Here is a 16,597-nt window from a genome sequence, read left to right as displayed (position 1 = left end):
TTTGCAGAAGTAGCTCTATGATTCAAAGTTGTGGGGTGTTTAAGTTCTCATCCAATTAAGCAAAAGCATGATTGTTTTTCCTACCTGGCAGAGAAAAGCAAAACAGCAAGCGTGATAAAAATCAAATAACTGCTTAACAATAACACAGTTGAAGACAACCTACACAGGAGCTTAAGTTCACAGTAACAGGTCTATTTGAGTGGTGATTCACATTCTGGGCCTTGATGGTAAGAGAATGTCATTCAATCTTTTGGAAAGATCTCCCACTCCAGTTTTAAAGTCATCTCCGCCTACACCTTTCACACTGCTGCATCTCAACATCACAATGCATGTTGTCTCATGTATTGTTTCTCACAGAAACACTCACATGTTTCTGGTCAGCGATATCAACAGAATGCTCTAAACAGTAATTATTTCCGTTTCTGTTTAATTCTGCAATGAAGTTTTTATTGTTTAAGCAACTTAACCAAAGTGCTCTTCCGGTGGTTTGGGCACAGAAGCACATATGTGTCGAAGCCATTATAAGAAAAACTTCTTTATTCATGTCATAAAACAGCTTAAATATTTCCTTATGTGAGAGGTTACAGTAGAACATAACTTTTCCTTGAACTCTCTGTAACCCTAAAGTTATCTGAATGAAAATAAATGCCACTGGTCTAGACAGCCGTGTGGAGCACAGATTACACTTGTATAAAACTGTGAACTAGCTAATGGAAATTTGCAAAGGTTTCCCACAAAATAATAATAAAAAAAATCCTGGCAGAAAAAAAGTGGAATTCCCTATGGGAGGGATGACTTGTCTGCTTTTGGAGGCCACTCGGAGTCTGAGACTGCAAGGTAGACAGTATTACATGCTGTGCAATCGTTAACATTCCCCTAACCTAACGTCAGGGTAGCTTTTAGAAATCTGAGGTAATCACCTTGTGAGAGGGCTTCTTCTGGGGCATGCTTTGGCTCTGCCAGTAAAGCCTCAGATGACTTATTGTAAATGGAGAGCATGTTTAGTGCCCTAGGGAAAAAACAGCCTTTAAAAGGGGTTCTGACAGTTTGTTGCTATGGTAGAAAGTTTGTGCTTAACCTTCTTTTTTGATGATTTTCTCGTACCAAATCTTTTGAGACAGCACACTTCTAGCAAACAGGACTGGAACATTATTAAGTTAAAATAAAATAAAACATTCTATTTATTTATACTCGCTTCCACGGAAAGCATAAAACATACTTCTTGTAAGCTGTCATACAGAAAATTTTGCCTCCTCAACGTACAATAATCTTGTTTTATTTTGTTCCAATTTTTTTTTGAGAACTGAGTTCAGTTTCTCTTGACAAGATCAAATAAATTGACAAACATGTACATCACATGCAACATGCACATCTTCTATGACCTCTACTGTAACGCAAAGTCTGGGATTAACAGCATGATGAGGATCATTCACTTTACATGTAAAGTGAATGTGCGAACATGCTAACTTATGTTGTTGCTGATTTGAGATCAATACACTGGAAGCAACAGCTCTCAAGAAGTCACTCCCATGAGAAAACAACAAACCAAAGAGATAAAACATTTTCTCCACATGGAGAGGCCCGTATGCCTTTCATTTAAATGGCATAGGAAGACATGTCAGAGGACAAAAACACTACCACATTGCCTTGCAACAAATTTAGCACTGTGGCATACACACTTTCATCACTAGATAAGCCAGGCTGCCACAGACTTTTCCTAGATGTCAAAAATTACCCCACACTGGTTCTGCAATAATGATGGGTTATCTCATCAGAATTATGTAACAAAATGCAGCTAAAGCAAACTGCATACTAATTTGTTCCAGTAAGAAGCTGACGATTCAAAATGAATGTTAATTTTGTTTCTTAATTAAAATGCATACTTCTGAAAAGAACTCTAGCGGTGTATGTTACTCTCCAAGCTGCCACAACTCTACTCTTACATACTTTTAGAAAATGGCAAATACCAAACACATTTTATATAGCAACAGAGTGTGGATGGCAAAACAAAATTAACTCAGGTATTTATAGTTTACAATTTAAGCCCTCTGGACTAAGCTGTTTTAATCTTTGTAGATCATTTCTTGAAAGGAGGATTTAAACAATCTGGAATATTGCACTGGACTTCAAACTAATTTTTTTTTTTGATTAGCATGCCAAAGCTATGTAGATTAATTTAATAAGATTTGCAATGATAAAATCTTAATGCATTAAAAAAATCACCTATGGTGTTGAATGTTGTGCACTTTCTGTATTGGATTTTTGTATTTAGCTCGTTTTAAGTATCTTTATTGTGATTGGTCCTCTAGTCTCACATTGACCAGTTTTACATAGATGCACACATTCACTGTCAGATACCGTAGGATGTGCTACCAAGTTGGTAGCCAATTATGTAGAACCATTTATGCTATTTCTTCAATATTCAGAGTAGTTTAGCCAGTCTCCTTATGAAAGTAAGATATGTTCAACTCATTTAGGAGTATACAATCATGAACAAAACTTAGCAGTTTATGTGTTTGCCATGAATGTTTTTTTTTATTTAACATAAATGTATTTGTTCCCATTTAAATGCATCATACCCATTTCAGTGGTGCCAACATGTTTTTATCCCATTTGGCTCTAAATAAATATGGTAAATAGCATCAATTTGTCTCTGAAGTAAATTTTGCTCAATATTAGCAAATTCCTTATTTCTACAATCCACAAAATGTATATCACACTAATATAAGTGTGATATTGTGGGAAATTATTATCAGATAATGAATCTAACAATCTAAACAATTCTCTTTGATTCTTTTTGACTGATTCTGCTATTCATTTTGCCTCGTCTTTGCACCTTAAGTTGAAAAACTCAACAGACGACAAACAAAAGCAGCTACACTACTTGAATAAACCTAGGTATGTCCTTGTTCTTCAGTTTTCAAATCTGTCTGACAAATGAGCGGATGGGATTTCATCTTGGGTGAATCATACCAAAAGAATCTAATATGACGTCAATTGCCAAAAAGCCTCCCACAGACAATTATCTGCAAACCAAAACACAAACTATCTAAAAGTTTATTGCCTGAGATTGATTGTTGCAAAAAATAAATAATCTCACAAAACCTAGACTTTTTGGCTGTCAGGGGCAAAGGAAACAGAAAAGAAGGCAGAAGAAAATCACGCCAGTCAACATTTATTGCTGTTCTTTCTTTCTAGTTAAGGTACAAATCTAATCAAACATGTATTGTCTTTAAAGCTGCCGTACGTAATTTTTATATATATGAAATATTTTTAAATACTTGTTAAAATTCTCACTATGTCGTGAGAGTATAATATGAGACTGATAATCTGTGAAAAATCAATCTCCTCTGCCTTCTTCCAGCACTCCTACTGTCATCTACACCAGTGTTTCCCAACCCTGGTCCTCAAGGCACAGTGCCCTGTATGTTTTAGGTATTTCCTTGCTTCAGTCCAGCTGATTTCAATTGATGACTGATTAACAGGCGTTTGTTGAACTGCAATCAGTTGAATCAGGCACATTAAAGCAGGGAAACCTCTAAAACATGAAGGGCACTGTGCCTTGAGGACCAGGGTTGGGAAACACTGGTGTAGATCAGTGTTTCCCAACCCTGATCTTCCCGCTGGTGTTTCCTACGGAGCCTGCCATGAATGCTCAGACAAGTAAACATGGCCACCGATAACGCCAGATAAATACTTTTCCTGCAGTGGCAAGTTGTTTCTCTGCCATCAGCACATATACCAATATATTACACTGTCATGATACAGTGACAGTTTCAACAAATATGTAAAAAAAAACATATCTTTGTAAAAGTTACAAACTGAAGCTTTAACAATAGAAAATGGGATGAAAATAATTAAAGAGAAGTGTGATTAAATTGCTGCACCTGGATGCTATTGATTCTGCTAGCACACTTGCCAGTGTGGCCATCTGGAGGTTTTAAGCTCATCAAGGACTCAACACCTGCAATTTTATGAACATATGGCAGGAAACAACACAACCACATGGATATTTAAATACTTCAACAGCAGAGCATGCCAATGCAATGTTTTTGTTCTTAAGTCTTGGTTCATGCTGTGCTAATTGTCTTTAATATAACCAAGCGATTCAGCATCAAACAGAAGATTTTAACCAGTCACCCACAGGCAATGTTTGCTAGTACTGCAAGTTTAGAGAGAGAAAAAAAATTGATTGTAGCTGAGTGATAAAAGACACGTTTGAAGAGAAGGCAGAGAAGGAAGAGCCTGAGTGTGAAAACCAGGTAATAAATAAGACCTTCTGCAAAAACAGACTAGTGTAAATCAGGCGATAAGAGGAGCTGAGTCTCTTTCAGGACAGCAATAACCACCTCTGAAAGTGCTAGTGTGACTGGAAGAACCTGCCCGTGGGTCACAGCTCAACAGGTACAGACCTGTTAAACAGAACTACCTGTGGAAAGAAAACACTCACCTCTGGATTTAAGTTGTGACATGAAAACCGAAAGAGGAAGAAAAATCATTTTCTTATTTGCTTTTAAAGCAGCAGAGTATAAATCTGCCTGTTTTAATCCCCAAATCACTGGTTTCTCCATTAATTAATGGAGAAACCATTATGTTGCAGTGATTTATAAGTACTCATTAATAAGTGCTTATTAATAAGCACTTCTTCTGGGTTTATATCCTTGTAATTGTTGTTCTTGTGCTGCTCTGGCCATGTACTCACCATACATTTTTCCCTCATCTGACAGGATAATTTTCCTTCTGCCACAGGGAGGGTAGATGGCGAGGGCCTCCTGAAAACTCTGCTCAATATCTGGGCTCCAAACGCCCTCTGCATCTCCGTCCATGGTTTTGTCCTCATTTTCCCCGTCCAGCCCATCTTCTGGGCTACCGTTGGCACTCCACTCGTTGGACGCAATGGTGGCGGCTCCCCCTGGGCCCAACCCTGAGCCCCAAGATCAAAGGATCAGTGGGAAATCTGTAAAACAAAACAGTGCAGAAGTTTTTATTACTCAGCAGTGAAGCTTCAACCACAATTAATGTTATTTATAATTTCACAATACGTAACTCTAATAAACAGCCAATATACCTTTCTTTTTTCAATATGAGTTAAAAAAAGGTTCACACACATTTTGGTTTCCCCAAATTTTCCATGCATAGGCAGATCCAAGCTGTATTAAGGTTCAAATTTGTAAACCCCAGACAGTAAAAACATATCTTTTGTCTGTATAATCTATAGAATTCAACAGAAAATATTTATTGTGAGAGCTGTTAGGAGTAGAAATGCACAATATATCGTCAAAAACATTGAGATCAGCTGATATTGGTAATTTTTTAACATATCAGCATTCGTCCGATAAATAATGCTGCCGACGTTAACAACCGATATTTATTTCCATCTTGTTGGTCATGTGGTACTTTCTTTTTTTTCAAATTTCATACTGTTGCATCCCTAGTTAGGACAGCAACTCACCTTAAGCTACTCCACCCACGTTTTGTCTTCTGTTTTAACCGTTTTTGTCTAATACCTTCAAGTGCCCCACGGACAGATGTAAACACAACGCAGAAAAAGTAATCAAATGTTGAGAAATCCATTCCATCCATTACATAGGCTCCACTAAACTAATGCTCCAGTTTCCCTCCCACCAAATACTGCTGGATATAATCAGAGCATGTGGAACTATTTCTGGTTAACATTTTAGAAACGTTGCATACGAACCATGTGTTTGGAAAATTATGAGTGACAAATTTAACAACTCCATAAAACAATAATGGGATTTAGGCAACACTGGAAGGAGTCTTGATTAAAGGAAGAATGAGGTCAACAAGAATAACTCATCACAATGAGAAGGGCAAAGCTTTTAGAGTTTGGCTGAGCACTGGCAGAACATCCAAGCCTCTCTGCTGCTCTTTATGTGTGATATCATGTCAGATTACAGAGAAAAGTTATATGAAGAGATTGCTTCAGCTTTTCAACAGCCAATTTAGCAAAAATCTCATGTTATTTTGGCCAAAATACTTTGCAATGTGTGACCTACATGGCTTAAGCAAACGGCTAGAACATCAAAACAATTACGCTTTGAACAGACTCTTTAGCAAGAGAATAGGTTTGCACTGTTAAGGACGGTGCAAAATGATAATCTTTTTGTAAAATGATTATCCGCAAAATCCAAATAACTTTGTTTTAAGCAACGCTAAGTCATTATTAGACGTACTCAATTTGTATGATTAATGGCAGCACCAAAGCTGCGTAGAAAAGTAATTCAAACAATACATGACTAAAACTTTCTTGAGAATTGTGTGTCAGATAATTACAAGCCATAGTTTCTCTCTTTAAGACACTCAACCAGTTAGGCAACTAAATGGAAGTCTGGAAACTCTTTTGCTGTTTGAGCTGGACGAGCAAGTTTCATGACCACATGAACGCACTGATCCGAGATAACCAACAAGCAAACAAGTTAGAAGTTTCTATGGATATTTTTTTGTTTATTATTCTAGTAAACTGATCTCCAAAGTGAATACTTGTTAGATACTCTGTAAGTACATTAGTCACTGGAATTTGTCGGCTCGTTTGATACTCCTTTTCCCTCAATAATGTTTTCACTATAAAAATTCAAAGGAGAGAGAGCTGTGAGAATTCATGTAAAGCACAAGGATAGCACTTTATTTTCAACAGTCATGTCACTATCACTAAATTTTAATTCGATTTCTCTCAAATGCTTAGATGAATTCAAGATATTTCATAAAACAAAGTTTAAAGACCCCAATAATCAGCATTGGTCTCTGAGAATGCTTGTGGTTTGGGAACTGTTTCCCAATGTGGTTGGATTATAGCTGACTGCAGGAAAAGATCTTAAGTATTTTTCAAGCTGTCTTTTCGACATTGTATTGTTTCAGTAATAAAAGTCAATGAGGTAATGATCCTCCCAGGATGCTTCTCTTTCTGTTTTAACATTTCACCAGACACTGACAAATGTGAAGTAAAATGGATAAATACAGGGGAGTGAAATGTTTTAACCAAATATATGGCTGTTTTGAGTTTACATGACAAGACTAAGGCAGCTATAATGACTTCAAAGTATTTAGCATGATTGCCATACCTCACAATATTAAAGATTGTGAGGTGATGTGACAGTAAGTGATGTTTGGAAAACCTTTTTTTTTTTTTACCCCTTTTTAACTTTACTGAAACAGTAACGAATCACAGATACAACCGTTTTGCTCCAAGTTTAGTTCAAATTTAACATGGTGGCAATACAAATGAAAAACAGATCTGCAAATGTATCTTCTACAAAAAGAAATTAAAATAGATTTAAAAAAATAGAGATTAACATACTAAAACATTACTAAGTCCAGCACATTTCACTCCCACATTAATATGGCTACATGTTTTCTTTAAACTGAAGTCATGTCGTCATGTCTAAAAACCCCTTTTACCTCCATCCAAACAAGATTAAGAAGCTCATATTGTGAAACACCAATGTATATGCATGTACTGTATATGTATATGTATATGCAGCCCTGCATATACATTGTATTTCTGCGAACAGCACTGCAGTGTGGTGCTGCAGTTAGAAAAGATTCAGTCACTCTTCATTGTCACCATCTAAATGTTTTTATAATGACCCTGCCTGTAAATGATGAAATACTTATTGTCTTAACTGAATCAGAAAGTAATGCCGGATCAGATGCCATGTCGGTGTCTTTAAGCATTTGGCATGCTGAGGTAAGTGAATCTTTATCAACTCGGACAGAGTGTATGCACAGCACAGCATGAGGAAAAGTAACTTTATAAACAGATCATTGTTACGACACTCAGCAGTTACGAAATTATTGTTGAAGACACACATATGTGGAGTACATGTGGTATCTGTGTTGCATACCATGCCATGGTATTGTTTTTTACAAATCCATAAAATGTGTCAGCCGAGTTTTCCTAGAGATCACATTATGCAAGTCTTAGTTCAACATAGAAATACGAGGCAATTACAAAGTTAACAACAAATTGCATTGGTAGATTTCTTATTGTTTAACAGACACCTCCTCTTAAGTAAAAAAAAGGAGCATCTGGAAATATATGTTATTTTTACAGTTTTTTCTTCAAACAGATTAAATAAATTATTCAAACTTTAATTACATTCTAAACTGATTTACCAAGACTAGTTTTAATATCAGAATTGATAATTATTGTACAATAAAAAATACTTAAACTAAACTGATTGTTTACCTCATAATGCCTATACAACAACCTTTGTTTTTACAGAGGGCACAGACGTCTATTTTAATTGTACAAGAATTTTGCATTGACATGTCTCATCAATGCATCCACAGTAAATAAAATGTGCAAGGGATTGCTAATCATTGACATGAAACTCATTATTGCCTAGAAACTGATGTCTTTCCTTTTTAAAAATAGTGTACAATGTAGCTTATAATTGTAATTCCCTTGCTATCAATGTAGCTCATGGTCCAATTAAAGCCACTGCATGCAACATGAAATCAGCTCCAGTGACTGAACACAAACGACAGTTTGATGAATATCCAGAAGTCAGCCTGTTAATTTTAGCTGAGATGGTACCCTCATGACGAAGGCTTGCAACACGATCACTCAACACTGAAACCGAGCTCCCATCAGCAGATCAAATTATCTCCTCAGACCTCACAGATCACAAGGTTGGGTCCCTCAGGATTACACAATCTACACACAACAATAGACCATTAGTTTGATCAGAAGCACTGCATCCTACTCCAACCTCTCCATTAATCCAGGGAAGTAAATGCCAAGATTGTAAATTTCCAGTTTAGTGTGATGATTTTGCTTTTTGCTCATTTTTGAACTGTTTGTACAAACAGATCTGTTTGTGATTTGATAGCATTTTGTTATTAACGTGTAGAAAATAAAAGAACCGGTACCAAAAACGAATACTTTATGAATAGAAAACATGTTAAGGAAATTGTGTACTAATTACGTAATCGTTAGCAGAGGCTTTAAGGAAAATGTGCTCACAGTCCTATATATGTTTCCTATCAGAAGTTTAACTTGCAGTAATTAACAACATTTTAATCAGCTTTAATCCAAGAGAGAAGCAAAATAAAAACTGAAACAAAATCCACCAATATCATTATAAAAGTGATTCTTACATTGAGATTTAAGCATCTCTTACATTCAGCAGCAGTTTAGCAGTCTAATGTGAAACAGTTTTTTAAGTAGACAGCATGTATCAATAATGAAACTGCAGGTGTTGTGCGGTAACCGGTTTAGTAATTAAAGGCTGGTGGCAGTGTGAGGGAGGGAGAAGTGGCTACACTATTGTTTATGTCCAATTATAGCAGAGAAAACACCACAAACCTCTTCTGCACTGCGAGCTGTGAAGAGCAGCAAACAGTGCTCGGCACAACGACCGATCTGACGACCTCAGCGGAGCTCAGAGTGCTCACACGAGTGTGTTCGAGAGAGGTGCTGCAAAAGAGAGGCTCTTCACCGCAAGAGGGGCCTGAATTCCAGACATGTCCTTATTAAGAAAGGCCTGCGAGAGCTCACTGTTTCTCCTCCTGCCTCCCTTGTGTCAACTCAACGCCCTCCTTCCCTCCCTTCACTGCCTCTCTACCCTCCACCCCTCTAACTCAGAATGTCTCTACCCAAATAAGGGCAGGAGACCAGGGGATGCATGTATGGGAGGAGTGGGTTGGTTGACTGGCTGGAGAGCAGCGGGAGAAAAAAAGGGGTGTCCATGGGGGGAAGAGAGGTGAGCGGTATTGGAAAGGGGAGGGAATGTGGTGAGGGGGGCCAGATTGTTGTCCAATTTAGGCGTCCACTTTGGGGTCTGGAAAACAGTGGGATTGTTCCAGCTGGAATGCAACATCAGCACTGAATCACTCCAGCATTATGACGTTCAGAGCTCAGACCAAAGGGAGGGCAATGTCTGTTCAGCCATCTTTCAATATGTCCTCTGTGGTTGTTACAAAAGTTAGCTCAGGGTCATCTTTATGATAAAACTTTAAGTCAGTTTTATGAGCAGGAATTTAAAAATTTGACTTTTTTGAGCTTTACATCATCTAATGTTAGTCCCTCGTCAAAAACGTACCTGGAGTGTTGCTTTGATTCTTTCATGCATGTCTGAGGAATCCTTGAATCCCCCAATGCAGCCAGCGTTTAGGCATCCGGAGGTGCCTAAACGCTTGTTCTCACAAATCACCACCTATTTCCACAAAACTCCTCAGAGGAGCAGTCTCCAGCTGAGCTTCCGCCTCACAGAGCACCCCTACCTCACACCTTCCCCACACAGCTCCTCCGGACCAGTGGTAGCAGCAAATAGCAAACAGCGGGTAGAACTGCACATTTGCTGAGTTTATCATGCAAACTACTTTTCAGTCCAACGCTCCTAAGAATGGTTGTAAATGACAGTAGCAATGTTGTGATGGTAAGCTGAAGTCTGGGTTGAAACGAGCAGGAACTTCTTGAAAAGAAAAGAAAGAGGCCAATTTCAAGGCAAATTGCGAAGTTAAGTTTATTTTAAATTAGGTTCTAGGTAGACAGAATTTTTTATAACAAATAAAGGTAACTAGCTACTTAATTGTGCTATAAAGTGGCACTCTGTGTCTGGAAAATACATAATAACGGCCCTTTAAGAGTTTCTGATGTTGTTGCTGTATAGGGATTAACGATGTAGATTAAATTAATAAAGATTTTACTAACATTTTATTGGATCCATTTTGGTGTGAAACAAAATACTCACAAACTGCAAACATTCTAAGGAAAAAAAGCTTTAAGTCCTTACAATACGTTCTTTATGATTGACACTTTTTGATTAATTTATGATTAACAAAACATAAATGTTAATGAAATTAATTTACTGTAACTTCTTACTTCAATTTACGTCACAATCCCATGTGTTGGACATTTGATGGGAGAGTTTCATAAATATCCAGACTGAATCACACTATCCTCTCACACATCACAAAAAAAGGGGAAAAAAATCAATAACACACCTCCCCTCCTATTTTCTGGGAGTCACGCCATGAGACTCTGAGACCAACACGCTTCAGAATTCCAATGTGCAGCAGGAATGTAAATAATGCTGTAAAGCTATGCTCCTTGTACATTCACTGAAACAGCACCATTCATGCACCGAAATCCCTCTTCCTATTTTCCCAGCGCAAACCAGAGTGATCATATTGCCGTGTGTTTTCAGCGATCGGCTTATCTCTGCTTCAGATTTAACTACGAACTGGCCAGAGCTGTGCAGAGTTTCCTTTCTGCCTCCCAGACTGGATTGTGTACTAATGAATTCCAGTAATTCATATGAGTCACTCTGAGGCTGCCGGGTCACATGGAGGAAAGCTGTCAATGCGGCCTAAATAAGGTAAGGGATCCCATTGCACATGAAGTAAAAGAGCCTTAAAACCTTAAGAATCATAAGCAGTGTGTTCACGTAGCAGGGATTAAAATTGAAGAGATTCCAAATTTGTCAATTTTTTGACTACTACTCTACTTCCTCATCTTCCTCATAACACAAACATCACCTTGGTGTTCTCAGACTGAATAGATCTTGAAATTGAATTGAAATTGAAAAACTACTACTGAGAATTACTCCACTGTGCCTGAATACACTATAACAAAATTTGACGAATAACAGGACAGGACATAGAAATACATGCTAACATCTCACCATAAGAACCAGGAGAGCCGACAGAGCCAAACAAGCATCATTGCTCACTTGGGTATATACTGCATGCAATAGGCTACTTTTAAGCTAAGGAGATTCAGTGTTTGCTTCACAACCATAAGAGACTTTCAATATTAATGATACATTAAAACATGTGCTCATGGAAACTGCAATAAATACCAGAAAGAATTACAACAAACAAATCTGTCCAATTTTTATTGTGGTTATGTGCAGTCATGGTTTTCTCCAGTGCAATGCTTCTTTTTTGCTGTCATCTTATCTCTGTAAACCTTTAATAGTGGTTCCGTTTAATCAATCCAAGTAAAACTGTCAAAATATCCATCTGACATCAGTCTGTTGTCGGACAGTCAGACAAATACAAAAACTAGAGATGCACTCATCAGCAGTTTAATAAATATTTAAGTTTTTCTTTTGAATCTGATCCGCCAGTTCCAATACTTTTATATTTACATATTACATTATGCCCGATGATATTTCAGGTGAATTTGTAAAAGCAGTGAGACATTCAAAACAAAAGTTTCATAACTGCTACAAAAATTAAAATTTTAGTGGTTACAGCTGCATCTCAAAAATTCCAATGAGCACAATACTTATATGATATAAAAAATATCAGGTATGATATATTCCTATTTGCTTCTTCTTTCCACGATTTCTAATCAGTTATTCTTACTTTATGAGACCAGTAGCATTTTTAGTAATGCCATATGTGTCTAATGTGAGCTTTTGTTGCCTTGATACTCTGTCCTACTGACTGAATATTGCATTAGAATGAAAAATGCAACTTTAGATCTTATAAAATATGCTGTATTATCCAACAAGTACTCCACTCCAGACAGTTCTTTGTGATATGAATATTGCACACACTGACAGTGTGATGATGATATATTTGCGACATATTGTGCAGCTCCACACATTATAGATATAACCTGGAAGGGGAAAGAACGTGATTTCTTCATAAACCAGCCTGAGTCAAAGCAATAATCAACAGTTGTCCAAGAGCCACTCACAAAGAGCTTCAAAAAACCTGAAAATGGCATGCACGGTTTTTTTCCCCACGAGAAACAATATGAAAAGTTATGAACTGCAATCCCTCTAAGCACACTGACTGTATAACAATCCACTGCTGAAAAACGAAATTACAGCTTGTTTAAAGTTTGTTGCAGAGCATTTGGACAAGCCACTGAAATACAAGATGAAACATTGTACGTCACTGCACACACAATGTTTGGAAAAAGATTGGTCCTGCACATCCCCCCAAAACGCCATGCCAAAAGTGAAATGTTCATGTGGAAACATCATGGTGTGATCTGTCATAAAGCATACCTTAATGCCAGACTAAAGAATATTTGAATAGTAAATTTAAGTTTACTGAACTTAAGAAGAATCTAAAAATGACACAAGTTTGATTACTGACTTGATGAACTGAAATGAGCTTGTACGCATCTTTACAGGAATTATGAAGATGCTAACTGTAGAAACCCTTTACAGTTTGGTAAAAATTTGCTTTGGTTAATGATTCCATGTTTGTCAAAACTGTTTTATACAGTGAACCCTCGCTATATCGCGGTTCACCTTTCACGGTCTTGCTGCGTCACTGAGTTGCATCGTGCTTTGTGTTCTGCATTCTGATTGGCTAAACAGTCTCTCAGCTTCTTCTCTACCAGTGTGTCAACAACGTTGCGGTTTAAAATGTACGTAAAACAGCTTGCCAAATTTAAGTTTGCAAATTCTCTTGCAATTTCAAGAATCTTTTTGCCCAGAAGAAAAAAGAGCGACAACAGCTACCGATAACTATGTTCTTCTCTCGAAAAAACACACCTGCACCGCGGGCTTTAGAAGAAAAAACGCGACGGAGTCAGGATGCAGCAGCTCAGTCAGAAGAGCAGTGAAATAGTCACTATTTGTCCTACTGTACTTTTTTTTTTTTCATAATCATTTTTCATTTTCTGCCGTTCTAATCCAATGACTCGGATCGCGGTGGGGCGGTGCTGATCTCCGCAATTTGAAGCCTTCAGTTCGTATTGATGATTAAAAATATTGTACAGTAGTTATTTGTAAAAAAAAAAAAAAAAAAAAACGTTTATACAGTACTTTTATTTGTTTAACAAATGCTTGGGCCTGTAAAAAGGTTTTGTTCTTTGGTTTCAATGTATTATGGAGTATCTCATTGTATAATAATTGTAAAAAAATAAAGGTTACTACTTCATGGATTTCACCTATCATGGGTTCTTTTTGGAACGTAACCCCCGCAAAAAACGAGGGTTCACTGTACTTGCTTTATATTGTATAAAGAGGTTTATGTTCTTATTTAAAATCAATGTAAAATATCTAGAACTTTTTCAATCCCCTACAAAAACTATGAGAAACCAGCTTCTGATTCACAGCCTTGTATTCCTCCACTATCATGACTCCAAGTCGCGATGCAGATTGCAAGCAGATTTCCTTCAAATCTGCCTCTTTCAGTGCTGATCCTTCAAAGTTGTCCTCCTTTCATGTCTCTCCTGTCAGATTGTATATTCCTCCTTCTAGCTGCAAACTGCTGCACAGCACGATTTGTTCTTGTCTTTAGAAATTCAGCTTTTGTTTAGTTGCTGTAGGGCTTGTGACAGTTCTTGGCAAAAAAACCAGACCGCTGCTGGCGGCCAAAAGCCCCCCTGCTTAGCTGGGACCTAAATACACCTCTGACAAACTTTCGAGTTTACACACAGCAACAAATCCTTGCCTGAAAACTTCTCCACATGAGAACCGCACTTTGAGTCAAGGTTGAGGGGGTCTCACAGATGTAGTCAGCGCTTTCCGTCACAGCGAGACCCCGCAACTCGCAGCCGCGTCACACAAACACACATTTGAAGGGGAGAAACAACAGGTCTTGGCAGCAGAAGGAGCAGCTGCTCTCTAAGGTCAGATTACAGATAAAGAAAACATTTTAGGTTGCAGGCCAGGAAAGCTCCACTGACAAGAGCTTTATTCCGTCCGACACAGAGACTGCAGAATTAAGGATTTTCTGCAAAACACACACATTTGACTGTAACACAATTGTTCATTTAGGACATGCGCTCAGCCAGACTCACAAAATCACAAGCACCCTCTCAAAAAACAGGGAGTCATCACCCTTTCCTTTGCCTCCTGTGTCTGAGTATGGCCCTAATAAATTCTCTCCAGCTCCTCCAATAACTTCCTCCTACTTCCTATCTGGCACGGCACTCAGGAAACAATCAGAGCTGAGAGTAAGAGGAGTGCTGGATAGCCAGCAGCTCACACGGCAAGAGGCAGAGGGAAAATCTGAGACATGCACACCAACACACGCACATACACAAAACATATGCACCACTTGTCAAGTGAAACATTTGCAGTCTGATACCAGCTGCAAGCCCAAAGAAAACAATGACCCTCACAGTAATGTGTTACATGCAAAAATGATCATCCACAGCTTTGGTGCAAAAATGTGTTTAAATGTTAAGGTTGAACAAAAAAAACATGAATTAAAATGAGCTAAGATGAGTCCTTTTTCAATTTTTTTCTTCAGAAAATATCACATAGTGTGAAAAACAGACAAATTTGAATGTGGTAAGAACAAAGGGTAGGTAAACACAAGTCACGTCAGAGCAAAAACATAAGTTTCACTCCCTGATTGTTCTATTTTAATAGCTGATGCTCCTGGATATGTGGTCTACAGTCCAATATCACACTTTTAAACAGTTGGGCTCGATTCTAACTGCAAAGGGAAAGACTGAGACAAAGTAAGCCACAGGGCCTTTTTCCCCCCACCAACAGCCTGAATCAGCATTCTAATCGGAAATTTTCCAAGGAACGTAGCGGAGAAGCCATTCTAGCCTGAATTGGTCATTTTGTGGTAAAGGGAGCGGTCACAGGCCATAATCTGTGAAACCTTTAAGACATGAGGCAGAATGCACCCAGCCAATAATTCATCTCACTGTATAATTCAAGGCATTAAGAGCAGCCACAGTTTTGATCAGTGTAATATGCACGACAATTTCGCAAGAAAAAACTGCAACCAAACACAAAAAGCAGAGCCAAATTCTGCGACTTTTGGCACCGTTTCACTATTGATGCATGTATGATTGCTCAGAATATGAGTGAAATGAATGAGCATTGTGCTGTAGAAGGAGATCATCACCCCCAACCTAAAACACTCAGCACAGAGGGATTAAAGTAGTTTCACATGAGTGCCCTTGGGTCACTGGAGCTCCACAAAGACACACCAGTCACACACACTTATAAAATGCAAGACAGACATAAAATAGGAGTAAGCCTCCTGTTATCTGTAACAGAGATTGGGATTGCCCTGGATATTCCCTTCTGTGCTTGTCTTCTTTTGACCACATTTTTAATTTTTTTTTTTTTAGGTAACATCAGTTCTACCAGTTGGTCTGGAGAGAAAAGAACAACTAAAACATTTAACAAGTTGTGGACAGCTGACACAAAGAGAACACTGTTCTAGGCCACTCCCCGGCTCCTCCCCTGAGTGGTCCGAACAAGAGGCCAGAAGGCTTATCTGTGAAAACCTGATGGTTTGGAGAGTATGTAAACATGTGCAGTGGATGAATGTGAATACAGTGCTAATATATTGTGTTCGAGGGGAATTTGAGAGAGAAGAAGCTGGTTTATGTTACAAGATTTGGTCTAATTTGCTTTGAATCTTTTCACTTTCTTCTTTTGCTGAGTGAGTGCAACAAACAGCTCATGTCATGTTGTTCTCTTCATAAGAACTCCTCTGCAACTATTATATTCTAAATTACCACTAAAGACGCTCCGCCAAGAGCTGCAGGCTTTTCTCCTGTGTCCTCACCATACAGACATAAGTGAGGCTGTATTTGTTCACTTCTGGCCCGACAGAGGGGTAAGTGTCCACCATTTGGACAAGCACTTCTGGGGATGGTGCTAAAAGGCAGTCACTGCCTGCACAAATG

The 16,597-nt window shown here is 38.1% G+C and overlaps 1 protein-coding gene across 8 annotated transcripts in view; it reads right to left on the bottom strand.

Annotated features, from left to right (window-relative positions):
• Nucleotides 1-16,597, bottom strand: part of tead3 (TEA domain transcription factor 3) — a 34,997-nt gene that overhangs the window by 15,760 nt on the left and 2,640 nt on the right. For all 8 annotated transcript variants that reach the window (XM_023324966.1, XM_023324967.1, XM_023324968.1 and 5 more), the window contains exon 3: nt 4,703-4,957. In XM_023324966.1, coding sequence (XP_023180734.1) covers nt 4,703-4,826 — 124 coding nt within the window. In that variant the 5' untranslated portion in view covers nt 4,827-4,957. The remainder of the gene's footprint in view (nt 1-4,702; nt 4,958-16,597) is intronic.

Source organism: Xiphophorus maculatus, chromosome 20 (genome assembly GCF_002775205.1).
Source record: "Xiphophorus maculatus strain JP 163 A chromosome 20, X_maculatus-5.0-male, whole genome shotgun sequence".
Lineage (NCBI taxonomy): Eukaryota > Metazoa > Chordata > Actinopteri > Cyprinodontiformes > Poeciliidae > Xiphophorus > Xiphophorus maculatus.
This window is presented reverse-complemented; position numbering and strand designations above follow the sequence as displayed.